The sequence below is a fragment of the Dipteris shenzhenensis genome, chromosome 33 (assembly GCF_047967505.1).
Source record: "Dipteris shenzhenensis isolate YYH24624 ecotype China chromosome 33, Dip_SZ_1.0, whole genome shotgun sequence".
Lineage (NCBI taxonomy): Eukaryota > Viridiplantae > Streptophyta > Polypodiopsida > Gleicheniales > Dipteridaceae > Dipteris > Dipteris shenzhenensis.
Window position 1 is genome coordinate 26,521,561 of NC_141628.1, and position 16,345 is coordinate 26,537,905.

A 16,345-nucleotide genomic window follows, 5' to 3' on the forward strand; every position below is an offset into this window, starting at 1 on the left:
CTAAAGACGATCATCTCGATCCTTTTGTCATGAAGGCCTTGTGCTCGAGTCAATGTCTATTTGGTGTAAGCATTAGCAACTATCTAGCTCGGTCCGTAGGGTTCATAGTCGAGTCGCTTGGTTTGTAGGGTTCATAGTCAAGTCGCTTCTCAGACTTTGTAATCCCATTTTTGTTCTCCTATTTTTGAAGTGCTATTTAGTGAACGACCTATTTTTTGGGTGCTATTAAAACGTTAATATTTTTAGCATGTCCTATTTTAGATGTTCCTATATCTTCGAGCTCCCTACCCACTAAGGACATCCTTGGATAAACCTTCCATATTCCAAGCTTAAATCCTAGGAGTTTGGAGTCGTCATGCTCCTTTTTCTCCTTTCTATTATTGATGCCTTGCCGTCCGTATCTAGTATTCTTTCCCTTCCTCTTTTGCCTCCTAACAAAAGCACTTTCTATTTCACCTTCCTTACTACATTAGACAGTTTGCAACACCTGATATGTCAAAGCGAGCATTCCAACATATTCCTTTACAACATTGTGGGGAAGGCTCATAAAAGCAAGTCTGGCATCTCACATGTACTAGCCAAAAAAAATCCACACAAACTATTTGCAGCTCCATAGACTCTCTTCCAAAGCTGAATAATTGAAAGCGAGAGAGGCTGTTAGAGCAGCAGGGGCTGCCCCATGCCCACACGGGGCCGCCTAGCCACTTGGCTTACTCTCCTTTAAAAGGTCCGTGCAGGATGTGTGATGTCATGCATTATGTACCCATGATTACGATTTGCACCTTTGTATATAGGATATATCCACTACACTAGGAGAGCAACCTGTCGATCCAAGCAAAGCCCCCTTCACATTAAGCCTCTTTCCACACATCTACTCGGCCTATTCAAGGCCCCATTTGAACATGACACACTCAAGGGGTGAGGTCATCACCTCCAAAGGCTTGATATAGCTAAACTCGAATCTCTCTCAGAGTTATGAAGACATTATAGTTCAATTTACAAGGCTTCTCCCATGCTTGGAACAAGATATCCTTGACAATCTGTAAGTCTCAAGCAAATTTACCAAGAATCCCAATAAGCTTGGAGCAATCTATTCTTGGCAATGTTTGACGATTTAAGTCTTACAGAAATTTGTAGTGACAATTTATTCTAAATACTTCAAATAATTTATACTCATTCAGGATCCAACACAATGCAATTACAATAAACTTTCAAAAACTCTTTGATACTTGCAAAGAGTGTGTGCAAAATCACAAATGTCGTTAAGGCCTTCGACTAATCACTGCATCTGATATCTCATCTTCAAATTATGCCAGACACAAAAAGTGTCTTGCTGCAATCACTTGATCTTCAATAACTGCACTTCGAACAGTAATGGCTCTCCAGCATGAGATAAAAGGCTCCTTTGGGGTCCAAACTGCCAAAAGAAGGAAAGCAAAAACGGCGTTACAATTTCCTTTGTAAGACCCAAAAACATCCAACTCTAACAAACAGAGAATTTATTAGAATTATGCTATATGACATAAATCCCTGAGGGAAAAAATATTATACACATTGCAAAAGTCATCATGAACATTAAAACACAAAGATGATTTTGGTTGAATGATAAATTTTAAAGTAAATCCTCGACCAACAATGCACTTGGGCAACCAGACTTGCAGCACTAAAAATAAAACTCTCCCCTTTATTGGACCGATAAGAAGACATGACAATCTTGTACATCTCTGAAACATCCCTAATCCAGGTGTAGTAAACATCAGATGCTGGTAGGGTAGAACTTCAAACCAGAGTTCTAACAAACCACAGGACGCACCCTAAACAACCCATGGGGGTTGGAGCTAGCAGTTCATCTCCCGTCTGTACACCCTGAGCCTGAGGTCTAGACCACCAGAGAGAGCAGCCTGCATCCCAGGCCAGCAGTTCTACGTCCGAAAGAGCGCACTCCTCGGACCCCTAATAATGAGCCCTTGGCCTATACTTATAGACCAGGCCCCAGCTATTTTGGTTGTAAGCCTATACTTTAGCATGCAACTTTACTTTGCTTGTGATGATTTGCCAAGTATAGCTCAGCCATATCACGCCTTTAGCCAGCCAGCTCTATCCACAGGATCTAGAATTCATCGATGCTACTCTCATCACAACCCTAGATTATTTCTAACCCTGGGTTAGACCACGCTCTAACCTTAGACCTAATCCTAGATCCCAAGTTACTCAGGCCTAGGATTTTGTTAAGCCTATACCCTAGGTAATCCTGTCTTGGGCGAACCATTCTCCTCCCCTCGAAATAAATTTATGTTGGCATAAAGCAAGGTAGGAGAGTCAAATCAGTTATTTCTTAGACTATACTTCTCAGTCCCACATTTAATTCCAAATGGTAGTATCGGTGAGGTATCCCTTCAAAGGAATTTCAGAATAAAAACATTTACCACGCATGGCAAATTGACAAGTATCAGCTCTAGAATCTTCTGAGTAAACTCAAAAGCTAAATCCAAAAGTATCAGCTCTAGAATCTTTCCAGTAAACTCCAAAGCTGAATCCAAATTCCTTACTCGATTCTCATCGGAGGCTTTGAGTAAGTTACATTCAATATCCAATTGAATGTTCTAATTTCAGCCCAGAATCAGAATTAGTGTTGTAGTCTTCATTGTCACGCACAAGTTTACCAATTCTTCTTTCAGATTTTGGATTCTACATAGTATTTGTAGGGTAGTAACTGAACTGTAATCCCTCAGAATCCATCTGAATAACCGCAAATACAATAGAAGAATTTAGTCGACCTGTATCAGAGGATAAAATCAGTTACAGCACTATATAACTTCTTAATAGAAAGTTAATTGTGATTGACTTACCATTCAGTATGTTACCAGTCACCTAAACCAATATCCCTTGGGTAACAATAGCCCATTGGGTATTTTTCAAACACACTCTTTAATAGATAATGCAAGATACAACAAGGTATCAAGCAACTGAAGATCTTGTTGGATGTTGGAAGCAATGGAAGCACAATGGAGAAAAACGAGATGCTGTAATAGATTGCTGCACAACTGAAGTGTGGAGGCTCAAGGGAGAGCCAACATAACAAAACCTCAGGGCTAACTGCCCTAACTGGACTAAGTGTCCTAAGTGACCTAGATGGTACATAAACTATATGTACCAATAGTCCTAACTAACTATAACTAGGCCTACAAGGCTCATACCAAGGTATAAGTGGCATCTATGGATAGCCCATGAGATAGCCTACAAACCCCCCTCCATGGTATGGGCTGAAGTATCTTGGACATGGCTCAGGAGACCTAAATATCTAGTGTCATGGTTGCACATGTTCGTCCCGTAGGATATAGCAACCTATGACTGTACATAGTACAACAGATCAAATTACAAAAGGTACTTAGTTTAAAGCTTGCCGAAAAGCCTCAAACTTAGGTCGAGGTAGAGCCTTCGTAAAAAGATCTGTCAAGTTGTCTTCAGTGGGAACATAAGACAACTCAATATCACCTGCTGATAATCGCTCTCTGACATAGTGATAGTGAACCTCAATGTGATTTGTGCGAGCATGGAAAACTGGATTCCGTGCGACAGCCAAAGCACTCTGACTATCAGTGAAGATGACGGTAGGAGCAATCTGACATGCACAAAGATCTGCAAGTAGCTTCCGAAGCCAAACACACTCCACTGTAGCTGTAAAAGCCGCTCTGTACTCAGCATCAGAGCTAGAAGTAGCAACTGTACTCTGCTTCTTGCTTAACCAAGAAACACATGAAGTACCAAGCATAAAACAGTTGCCACTATGTGACACACGAGTGTCATAACAACCAGCCCAATCACTATCAGTGAACCCATGCATGACAAGTGAAGTATCAGCCCCATAAAGAAGGCCTAAATGCTGAATGCCTTTAAGATATCTGAAAACACGCTTCACGGCATGCCAATGGTGCATAGATGGGCTGTGCATATATCTGCTCAATTGTAAGACAGCATACTGTAGATCAGGTCTCGTATGGCATAGGTAAATCAAACAACCAACTGCCTGCTGATAAAGTGACATCACATGTACCGCTACCATCCTCAGAAGAGAAGAGAAGTGAAAACTAGTCTCTAATGGTGTGGATACTAGCTTGCAATCGTCAAACTGAAAACACTGCAAAAGCTGTACAATGTACTTGGATTGTGACATCAAAATGCCCCCCTCACTGCTAGCAAATTGAATGCCCAAATAGTAGTGCACAAGACCAAGATCAAACATAGCAAATGTCTGCTGCAAATCAACTTTAAAATCTGCAATTTGCTGAGTTACAAGCATGTCATCCACATAAAGGACTAAAATCAGCAAATCTGTCCCACGCTTGCGGCAATTCTTGAGAGCTTTTAGTTCCTTCTCTTGAGTGTTTCTTATTCCGTGAGAGAGAGAGACCTCTGAGTGTTCATTGAAAGCTTCAAGAGCTATTACTGTGTGAAAGAGATAGGGTGAGAAAGAAAGGTTTTAGTCTCATTCTCAGAGAAAGAGATAGAGACGTGTCTCAAGAGAGTTTGAGAGTGTTTTCTTTTTCAAGAGAAGCCCAGCAACAACCAAGGCTCCATCGACAAGGTATTGTGGGCTACAACGAACGCAGGCCACTGCACCAACGGGCCTCCTTTCATGTCGCATGCGACTCCAACAAAGCCTTAAGCCCACAGCTGGCCATATCCTTATGCCATCTACGGCAACCTTCTCCAAACACGACTCCCGACAGACCTCCTACGTGGCTGCGACCACGGCTGCACACTCCAAGCTGTGAGCAAAACTTCTTCTGCTGCTGCATGCCACTTCCTTCTAGCAAGAGTTCCCAGTACAGACCCACCAGACTTCGGGGTCCTTGCGCCACTCTTCAGCCCGTCCATCTGTTTCTCTATCCGAACCAATGCGGCAGCCGCGTATCCTACCTGTTTCGCCCTTTCTTGAAAATGCTGGGGCCATATATGTTTTTCAACGTCTAAGCTGCTGGCAAGCTCGTTTCCGCCCTCAAGAAAGAGCAACGAAAATGCCCCTTGTCTGAAGTCAGCATTCTTGGATGCAAATATGGAGAGGAATCGATTGACGGAAATGCCGAGCTGTAGATCCCACCAAGGTACAAGAAACTCGAGCCTCTTGTTCTTTCTTCGAGCCACTTGCCATTCCACTACTCTAAGATTGCTGGCTGTCGTTTTGCCGCCTCTTGTAAGTGGAAACCAGTGATCAATTTCCCACGCAAGAGGAGACGACGGAACTGCCTCTCTCAACGAGCTCCTCTTTGCAAGCCATCGATCAGCACGCCTCGCCAAGCTTCCTCAACGCCTCTGCCAACGGGCTCCAAGGCATAGTTTCCAAGCCTCTCCAATTCCTTGGCATCGACGGAGAAGACGACAGAATCCCGAAGATTCTGTCAGAATCCTGGTAGATTCCGGCTTCCCAGAAAGAGACACGTGGCCTTATCACCAACCTTATCCTCAGGGTCACCACACCAGGGCTTGGTCAAGGACCAACCACGTGGCAGACCTTATCTGCCACGTCACCCCTGCCAGCTCAACTACCACGTCATCAGTGCCACGTAGGCAACCACGTCACAACGTCACCTGCCACATCATCACTGCCACGTCATCTTGCCACGTCAGCAATGCCACATCAACAGTGACACCTCAGCTGTCCAGTCAGCACTGACCCCTGCAAGCACAGTCCCTTGCCAAGCACACTGTGCACACACTGCATGTGCACACAGTTGCCACCTCAGCACAGGACTTCACAGGCACACCTCTTGCTAAGCACAGTGCCACATCATCACTGCATGTGACTCACAGTGACACATCATCATTGAGCACCATTTGCACTCCTTTTGCCCCTCCACCTAGATCAAGTCATATCTCTTGATCCAGGAAGAATTTGAGGGCGCTCCAAAAAGAAAAGTCGCTCGTTTTTTCGTGCTCTACGCGCTCGTCACATCACGCGCACATTTCGACGCAAGTTACACTCACATTTGAGCCTCGCCGACAAAACCACTTCCTTCACGCACATTTGCCTCTACATCGATGCATCTGACCCAGTACTTAAAAAGAACAAAAGAAAAGGAATTATTTGCTGTTCTTTCATCGATCGACGGTTTGTTTAGATCTAGATCAGAGTAGACTAGATCGCCATAGAGGGGACGCTTTGAATTTCCCCAAGCTGCCAATCTAAGCCATGCCCGAAATTCCCGACTAGTACCTACTTGGAGTCAGTCCATACGCTCACATACGGTTTCACATCATTACATTACCTGAAACCTTACGTTCATCAATTCAGTGAGCAAACTTCAGAGTATAGAGGCATTGCAGATTGATTCAGTGGGCAGATAGCATTTGATTTCACACACACATGCCACCATTGTAAAGCCTATTCGGCTATCTCACGGCATCGTGCACATCATTTTCAGCCTTGTAAAGCCTCTTGGCTATTCCCGGCATCACTGCCACAAGCCTTGTAATACAGATCAGATTTTATATACTGTAGTTCTATCTTCACCGACGGTTCAGAGATTTCACTTGGCATATTCAGTGTATTTGCAGTTGATTCATACAGAGATTTTCACGGCACTTTTGAGTACATTTCTTGCACCATGTCGACTAGCAACCTCAATCTGGAGGCATCTGCTAAGTTAGACAACTCCAATTACGGTACATGGAAATACCGAATGGAGACCATTCTTGTGCTTCAGGACAAATGGGAGTATGTTGATGGGTCTACACCTAGACCATTGGCCGATCCAGCTACCAGTAGCTCTACTCCATCTGTTGTCACAGCACCAGCAACGGAATCTACATCGGGATCTACATCTACACACATAGTTTCCGCACCAGTAGCAGATCCTGCCATTGCCCAAGCTCAAGCAGAATGGGATAAGAAAGACAAGTATGCCTATCACCTGATCAAGCAGAATGTGCAAGATGTCATGCTAGGACAGCTCAACACAGTCAAGACATCAAAAGAAGCATGGGATATGTTCGCAGCTCTCTACGAGTCCAAGAACACATCCAGGATTCTCACCCTGAGAAACCAGATCAACCAGAGTTTCCGCAACAGCAGTGAAACCGGTCATGCTTATGTACTCCGCATAAAAGACTACAACAATCAACTTGCAGTAGCAGGAGAGACTATGAACCCCGCAGAAATGGTTCAAGTCATTCTGAACGGACTAGGAGAGGGATACGAGAATCTAGTCCAGAGTATGGCCATCCAACGGCAAATTCCAACACTGAAAGAACCTCAATCAGTTCTACTTGGTGAAGAACATTCAAGCACGTAAAGGTCATTCTAATGATCAAGCATTCACAGCTTCAGATAGAAGCAGAGGCAAAGCAGAAGCAGAGGTAGATCATATCAAAAGCGAGGAATTGCATCAGACTGATACAGTATACCTAGACACTGATTTCAACCCCAAAGAGGATTACAGCTATCAAGTCGACCAAGTGGAACAGGATCCTTGGTACATCGACAGCGGTGCATCATCTCATATGACAAATCATCAGGAATGGTTCACAGAGATGAAACCATTAGAAGGTCAGAAGAATGTCATCTACACAGCAGACAATACACCAAATCCAGTTCAAGGGACAGGTGTTATCCCTATGAACAATTTCACTGGTACAAGAGGATTAGTCAAAGATGTGCTCTATGTTCCGAAGCTCAGCAAGAACCTTTTGTCAGTAGGTCAAATGACGGAACACAATTACAAAGTCATCTTCGACGGTGATGAATGCACTATCAGAGACAAATCCAAAAGATGTCAGCTAGTAGCAAAAGGTGTCAAGGAAGGACGCTTATACAGAATGCTAGCTACAGTACCAGATAAGCATGCAATGTCAGCTCAAATGCAACAGATGCCACTATCTGCAAAATGGCACAAGAGATATGGTCATGTCAACTTCAAGTACTTGTTAGATCTCAGGAATCAGAATATGGCAATTGGGATTCCGAAGCTACAGTTTCTTGGAAAAGTTTGTGAAGCATGCTGCTTCGGCAAACAAAAGCGAACCAACTTTGTCAGAAGTACCTCTTCTTGATTTGATACATACAGATGTATGGGGTTATGCCCAGACCCGCAGCATCAATGGTTCACTTTATTACTTGACCTTCATCGATGACTACAGCAGATATTGTTGGGTCTACTTTCTGAAAGAGAAATCTGAAGTGTTTTTCAGATTTCAAGAATTCAAAGCCATGGTAGAAAACCAGACAGGCAGAAAGATCAAGGTCATGGGATCAGACAGAGGAGGTGAATACATGCCTTTTGCAAAAATCATGGCATACGAAGACAATTCACATGTGCAGATACTCCTCAGCAGAATGCAATAGCTGAAAGAAAGAATCGGACTTTAGCAGACACTGCTAGAGCAATGCTTAGTGAAAAGCATCTTCCAAATCAGTATTGGACAGAAGCAATAGCTACAACTAATTACTTGCTTAATCGGCTTCCTATCGAACCGATACAGGGTATGACTCCTTATGAAGCATTCACTGGATACAAGCCACGCATTGGGCATCTCCGCATATTTGGTTGCATAGCATATGCTCACATACATGATGATCATCGCAGAAAATTGGATGCGAAGTCACGCGAATGCATCATGGTTGGCTACAGTGAAGAAAGCAAAGCATACAAATTGTATGATCCCATCAACCGCAAAGTCATTATCTCCAGAGATGTAATCTTTGATGAGAAATCAGAATGGAAAACCTCACCTACACAAGAGATAGAAGCATCGACTTCACAGTCATCTACAGAACAGGTTGATGAAGAAGAGCAAGAATTGCCAGCAACACCCTAGGCAGAGCCACAACAACTCAAACGGTCTATTAGGGAAAGCAGACCTCCAGCCAGATTGACATATGCTCAGAAAGGCAAAGCAATTCATGTGGAAACCACCAACTATGCTCTTATGACTACCATCATGGCTACAGAAGAGCCAGTGTACTTCGAAGACGCAGTAGACAAGCCAGAATGGCAAATTGCTATGAATGAAGAAATGGATGCTTTGTATAAGAATAATACTTGGGAATTATGCGACCTTCCACCAGGAAAGAAGGCCATAGCCAACAAATGGGTATACAAAGTGAAGTACAATCCAGATGGCAGTAGATATAAAGCCAGATTAGTTGCAAAAGGATTTGCACAACAATATGGTTAAGACTATGATGAGACTTATGCTCCAGTAGCAAAGATAGATTCCATACAGTTCTTGATATCACTAGCAACACTTAGCAAATGGAATGTGTATCAGCTTGATGTCAAAAATGCATTTCTCAATGGTTATCTAGACGAGGAAGTCTACATGCAACAACCAGCAAGTTATGTTGAACCAGGAAAGGAGAATAAGGTTTGCCATCTCAAGAAAAGTCTCTATGACTTAAAACAAGCACCCAGAAGTTGGTACAGCAGAATTGACAAGTATTTTGCTGATCTGGGATACATGAAATCCAATACAGATCATACTCTCTACTACAAAGTTCAAGGGGAAGACATTACTATTGCACTTTTGTACGTAGATGATCTGATTGTGACAGGAAGCAAGGATAGCTTCATCAGAAAATTGAAACAAGACTTATCTGCAGAGTTCGACATGAAAGATCTTGGACTTATGCACTATTGTCTTGGAATTGAGTTCTGGAGAGATTCACATAGCACATTCATGAGTCAGCTCAAGTATGTTGACAGTCTCCCGAAGAAGTTTCATATGGATTGCAAGATTGCAGCCACTCCCATGGAACAGAGTTTGAAACTTACTAAAGATTCAGAAAAGCCTACAGTCAATGACAGATACTACAGGCAGCTCATCGGATCTCTTATATATCTGACAATCACACGGCCAGATATTTGTTATGCAGTAAGCTCACTAGCACAGTTTATGGCAAATCCAAAACAGTCTCATTGGAATGCAGCCAAAAGAGTCTTGAGATACATCAGAGGTACAAGACAGTTTGAGATAGAATACAGAGGAAGTCATCCACAGTTGCATGGATACTGTGACAGTGACTATGCTGGAGATCATGAGACCAGGAGATCGACACAGGGATATGCATTTTTCCTTGGTCAAGGTGCTATATCATGGTTGTCAAACAAACAGCCAATTGTTTCTTTGTCTTCGACTCAAGCAAAATATAGAGCACTCACTACAGGTGCATGTGAGGCTATATGGCTTAGAAGACTATTGTCAGAAACAGATTACTTTGATGAGTCAAAGCCAACAACAATATACTGTGATAATTAATCGGCTCAAGCATTGGCCAAAAATCCAGTATATCACTCCAAGACAAAGCACATAGATGTCAGAGAGCACTTCATCAGAGAAAGAGTATTACTTGGTGACATCACACTGCAGCATTGTGATAGCAAAGAAAATGTTGCAGACATCTTTACCAAACCACTCGGTAAAGAGCTATTCGAGAAACACCGACTAGCTCTTGGTTTGACGCAGAGGAAGGACATTCCCATTAAAGGGGTGTGATGGAATGTAATGCTCAGTCCTTCTTCGATTCCCCAGAATCATCATCTTAAGGGAAGGCCTACTTCATGATGTTGATCTTGAGGGAAGGTGTTGAGAGTTCACACTCAACATCATGTGATCATGTGTGCATAGCACCATCACGTGATCATATGTGCATAGCACTAACCTTATAGAGTGCTATAAAGGAAAGGGTTAGATCCCCTAACCCTAAAGGGTTTGTATATATTCTATTTTTTCAACTAAATCTAGTGTACAGTTAGTCATTTGTGGTGTGCTCTCTAGCTGTGACCTCTCTCCTCATCTCCACTCCTCCTCTCCCCTCTTCATATTTTGTCATTTCCATCGTTGATCTATTCTTCCGGTCGACCACGCGATTCTGTTGAGGAGTATAAGGCACCGTGCATAAATGAGTAATGCCATAGGAAGCCAAAAAAACAGCAAACTCCTTCGACATGTATTCACCTCCCCTGTCTGTTTAATGTAAGCAATGTGCAGCCCACTCTCAACATCAGACTTGGATTTCAATGCGAAAATCCAAGTGTACCTAGTGAAATCACCAATAAAAGTAACAAAATAGTAGAACCCCCTAAGAGCTACAACCCTCATGGGTCCACAAACATCACTATGAACCAGATAAAGCTTACGTGAAGCACCAACTCTCCCATCCTTGGGAACCAAGTAAGCATGGTTCACAAACATGTTTGGTAGGCATATGCATTTTGGGAAGATCCACAACCATATCTTCCTTATATAACTTCACCAGGGCTCCGAAATTGAGGTGTCCAAACCTCTCATGCCACAAATGAGTATCTACCATGGTAGAATCTATAGCGAAGGCATGTGCATCGGCAAGTGCAGCATCATCATCTAAACATCTATCATAAGCATCAAGTCTGTAAAGACCGCTAGACAATGTGCCAGTCAAAACCAGGGTAGAGGCATGTGTAACATTATACACTACACACCTCACACCATCAAAAATAACTAGAAAGCCACATGTAGCAATGGCTGAAATAGAAATGAGGTTCTTACGAATGTCTGGAACATAAAGCACATGCTCTAGAGTGACACTACCACCAGAGACAGAAGTAAGAGCAACTTGCCCAATACCTTTCACGGTATATGATGCATTATTGGCACATGTGACACTGCCCCCCTTAGATGTAAGCTCCAATGAGATGAATAACTTCCTACAGGAAGTGATGTGCTTGCTAGCACCACTATCAAAGAACCAAGCATCACGAACATCTGAAACTGCCATACAAGCATCATGAACATCAGGATTATACTGACATGTAACCAAGAAAGCCCAATGGTAGTCTTGTGCGAAATTAGCAGACTCATGTCGATCTTCTGCACTAGAAGAACCAGATACTGCAAGACCAGACTCTTTCTTTTTCTTTTCAGATGCTATGCGCTTCCTGCATTCAGAAATATCATGCCCAGGTTTCTTGCAATAGTTACATCTCTTCTTTTTGTTATCCCCTTAAGAAAAGGCACCATGTGAATGATCAGCATGGGAATGAGAGGGTTGTGATTCACACGACTTTGCTCCTCCTGAAGAAGAAGAGCAACAAGCTGGTCAAATGAGAAATGATTGGCATCACCCCCTGCAACCAACCTCAATGTAGTAGCAAAGCCTTGATATGAATCAAGCAACCCATCAAGGGTATGAGAAACCAGCTGAGAATCAGGCATAATCTCATCAATGTTGGCCAACTGCTCTTTCAAATCCTTCACATTAGTGAGATAGGCATCCATGTTACCACCCTCATCAAGCTTTAAATCTTTCAGCTACCTGCGGAGATAGGCAACCCGCGCCTCATTCCGTACTTGATACAAAGATGCAAGCTGATCCCATGCTTGCTTAGCTGTCTTGCAAGACCGAATATGAGGGATAATAACCCGTTTCACTGAAAGAGCAATCAAGGCATGTGCTTTGGCATCACGACCATCCCATTGAATTTGCTCTTATGAAGGAGGCAAAGCACCTGGAGCAGGAGGTGCAGGAGTCCTGGCTGTAGCAGTAGAACAATCACTTGAAGACCCATCACCTGAAGAAGGAGAGGCTACAGGTGTAGCGCCAGTAACAATGTCTGTAGGCTTGGCCTCAGATGAAACAATATGCCATAGATTCCTGGCAACCAAAACATGTCCCATCATGTATGACCACATGGGGTAATTGGTGCCATCAAGCTTGTCATCAGCCCCAATCAGCCCAAACAAATCATCTTTGCCACCAGACATGGTGCTGAAATACAAGGCAAATGCATCAACTGGCAAAGCAAATGAGAGAAAGGCAACCTCTCAGAATCAAGTGCCAAAAAACTGCCCAAGCTTCAAAGCTTATGTCTGCAAAAGACTCTGCTGTCCCAAGGTGTACCTGTTGCAAGAAAAATCCCCAAAGGCAACACGAGGCCTTCCAAGGCAACACAAGGCCTTTCCAAAATGCAAATGAAGCAGAAATTGGAAAAAACCAATTCAACAACGGCTTACCCAATGATGAAGAGCAATGACAGGCTCTGAAAGCGAGCAAATGAGGGCTGGAAATGAGAATTACAGCAAAAGACGTGCTCCCACGAGGAAGAGAGCACGTAGAAATGGAGAGAAAGAGATCCAATGAAGAGAAGCTCGCAACCCGAGGCAAAGGGATGCCAAATGAGGAGGGAAGGGCTCAAAGAGAAGTCTCCGGATCAATTCAGCAGCTCCAAATGGCTCCAAACGCCGGCATGCAGCTCGAGGCAGCTCTGAAATGCTAACACGCAGCTTGAGGCAACTCCAAAATGCTGGAAAATATGAGAAATGACTGGCACGCACCCCAAGGCAGTGTACTGAAATTTTGACAAACCGGACAAAAGTACGGAATTTTCTGACAGATGTACAGATTTCCGTACAATTTTTTACGTGTGGATTTTTTTCGTACAGATGCTGTAAATGCTCGCATGTGGTCATTTTTTTGCTGCAGCATGCTGAAAAATGCACCGAAAAACAGTTCCCTTCGCGAGAGTTGCTCCAAAGTGCGGTCTTCTCACGACAAAATGAGGTTTTTCATGACAGAAGTGCTTGGAAAGGTCTCGAACACTCGTGGGAGTGTGGAAACCAGCAAGACCAGCAAGAATGAGAGCTCCAGAGGCTGCCAAACAACTTGGGAAAGATGCTGTAATAGATTGTTGCAAAACTGAAGTGTGGAGGCTCAAGGGAGAGCCAACATAACAAAACCCTAGGGCTAACCGTCCTAACTGGACTAAGTGTCCTAATTGACCTAAATGGCACATAAGCTAACTGTACCAATAGTCCTGACTGACTATAACTAGGCCTACAAGGCTCATACCAAGGTATAAGTGGCATCTATGGATAGCCTACAGATCTCAACCGGAACTTCATTAGCTATTAGCAAAGTGGTCAACTTTGCTAATGCTAGACATTTGAACCTTATATACCTACATGAATCCAGGAACATTCCCAAACTCATCCTCTAAAAACACAACATAGTGCAGTTTCAATCTCACGAGAGAAACTCATAAGATTAAAAACCATAAACTCCATCATGCATAGCATGGACTAGCTACTATGACATCCCCACTGACGTCATCAGCGCCCAACAGTGGGTGTAGGCCATAGTATAAAAGTATGCTCTCACACATACAAATCCACACACCCACACATACTTGAGCATCCATTTATACAAAGTCTTCGTACTGAGTTTCTGTCGGCACTCCGGAGGTAAAGGGCAAACTCAACCATGACAAAGGCTAGCACTTAAGGAGAAGGCTAATCAAAAAGTAGTCCAAATCTCTTCATTCAAGCTACAACTGCTTGTGAAGTCTAAACGATTTCATTTTAGTCTCTCCCAAACGAGCATCTAAATCTAAATCTAGCTGATAGGGCAACGCACCATTTAAGATAGAAAGAATTATCGCAATACCAGCAGGCCACAACTTGGACGAAAACTTCACAAGGTGAAATTTGCATGTCTGCTAATACGGCAGAAGCATATACCTAGATGAATCCAGAAACATTCCCAAACTCATCCTCTAAAAACACAACATAGTGCAGTTTCAATCTCACGAGAGTCACTCATAAGATTAAAAACCATAAACTCCATCACGCATAGCAGGGAATAGCTACTATGACATCCCCACTGACGTCATCAGCGCCCAACAGTGGGTGTAGACCATAGTATAAAAGTATGCCCTCACACATACAAATCCACACACCCACACATACTTGAGCATCCATTTATACAAAGTCTTCGTACTGAGTTTCTGTCGGCACTCCGGAGGTGAAGGGCAAACTCAGCCATGACGAAGGCTAATCAAAAAGTAGCCCGAATCTCTTCATTCAAGCTACAACTGCTTGTGAAGTCTAAACGATTTCATTTTAGTCTCTCCCAAACGAGCATCTAAATCTAAATCTAGCTGATAGGGCAATGCACCATTTAAGATACAAAGAATTATCGCAATACCAACAAACCGCAACTTGGACGAAAACTTCACAAGGTGAAATTTGCATGTCCCCTAATACGACAGAAGCATATACCTAGATGAATCCATGAACATTCCCAAACTCTATCCTCTAAACACACAACATAGTGCAGTTTCAATCTCACGAGAGTCACTCATAAGATTGAAAACCATAAAACTCCATCACACATAGTAGGGACTAGCTACTATGGCATCCCCACTGATGTCATCAGCACCCAACAGTAGGTGTAGACCATAGTATAAAAGTATGCTCTCACACATACAAATCCACACACCCACATATACTTAAGCATCCATTTATACAAAGTCTTCGTACTCAGTTTCTGTCGGCACTCCGGAGGTGAAGGGCAAACTCAGCCATGACGAAGGCTAGCACTAAAGGAGAAGGCTAATCAAAAAGTAGTCCAAATCTCTTCATTCAAGCTACAACTGCTTGTGAAGTCTAAACGATTTCATTTAAGTCTCTCCCAAACGAGCATCTAAATCTAAATCTAGCTGATAGGGCAACGCACCATTTAAGATAGAAAGAATTATCGCAATACCAGCAGGCCGCAACTTGGATAAAAACTTCACAAGGTGAAATTTGCATGTCCGCTAATACGGCAGAAGCATATACCTAGATGAATTCAGGAACATTCCCAAACTCATCCTCTAAAAACACAACATAGTGCAGTTTCAATCTCACGAGAGTCACTCATAAGATTAAAAACCATAAACTTCATCACGCATAGCAAGGACTAGCTACTATGACATCCCCAGTGACGTCATCAGCGCCCAATAGTGGGTGTAGACCATAGTATAAAAGTATGCTCTCACACATACAAATCCACACACCCACACATACTTCAGCATCCATTTATACAAAGTCTTCGTACTGAGTTTCTGTCGGCACTCCGGAGGTGAAGGGAAAACTCAGCCATGACGAAGGCTAGCACTAAAGGAGAAGGCTAATCAAAAAGTAGTCCAAATCTCTTCATTCAAGCTACAACTGCTTGTGAAGTCTAAATGACTTCATTTTAGTCTCTCCCAAACGAACATCTAAATCTAAATCTAGTTGATAGGGCAACGCACCATTTAAGGATAGAAAGAATTATCACAATACCAGCACTCCGCAACTTGGACGAAAACTTCACAAGGTGAAATTTGCATGTCTGCTAATACCGCAGAAGCATATACCTAGATGAATCCAGTAACATTCCCAAACTCATCCTCTAAAAACACAACATAGTGCAGTTTCAATCTCACAAGAGTCACTCATAAGATTAAAACCATAAACTCCATCACGCATAGCAGGGACTAGCTGCTAGACATTTGAACCTTATACCAATTCTTAAAGTCAAGCCCAATTGGTACTGGTTCTGAGTTCCCTG

At 43.0% G+C, this 16,345-nt stretch overlaps 1 protein-coding gene across 3 annotated transcripts in view; it reads right to left on the bottom strand.

The window, feature by feature from the left end:
* Positions 1–1,008: 1,008 nt before the first annotated feature.
* The window catches only part of LOC147879894 (peptidyl-prolyl cis-trans isomerase FKBP16-1, chloroplastic-like), a 47,602-nt gene continuing 32,265 nt past the window's right edge, over positions 1,009–16,345 (bottom strand). For 2 of the 3 annotated variants that reach the window (XM_087372004.1, XM_087372003.1), the window contains exon 8: positions 1,009–1,417. Coding sequence is in view for 2 of the 3 variants with exons in the window: in XM_087372003.1 (XP_087228129.1) it covers positions 1,340–1,417 (78 nt within the window). In the remaining variant the exon portion in view is untranslated. The remainder of the gene's footprint in view (positions 1,418–16,345) is intronic. The other variant, XM_087372002.1, reaches the window with a different exon arrangement.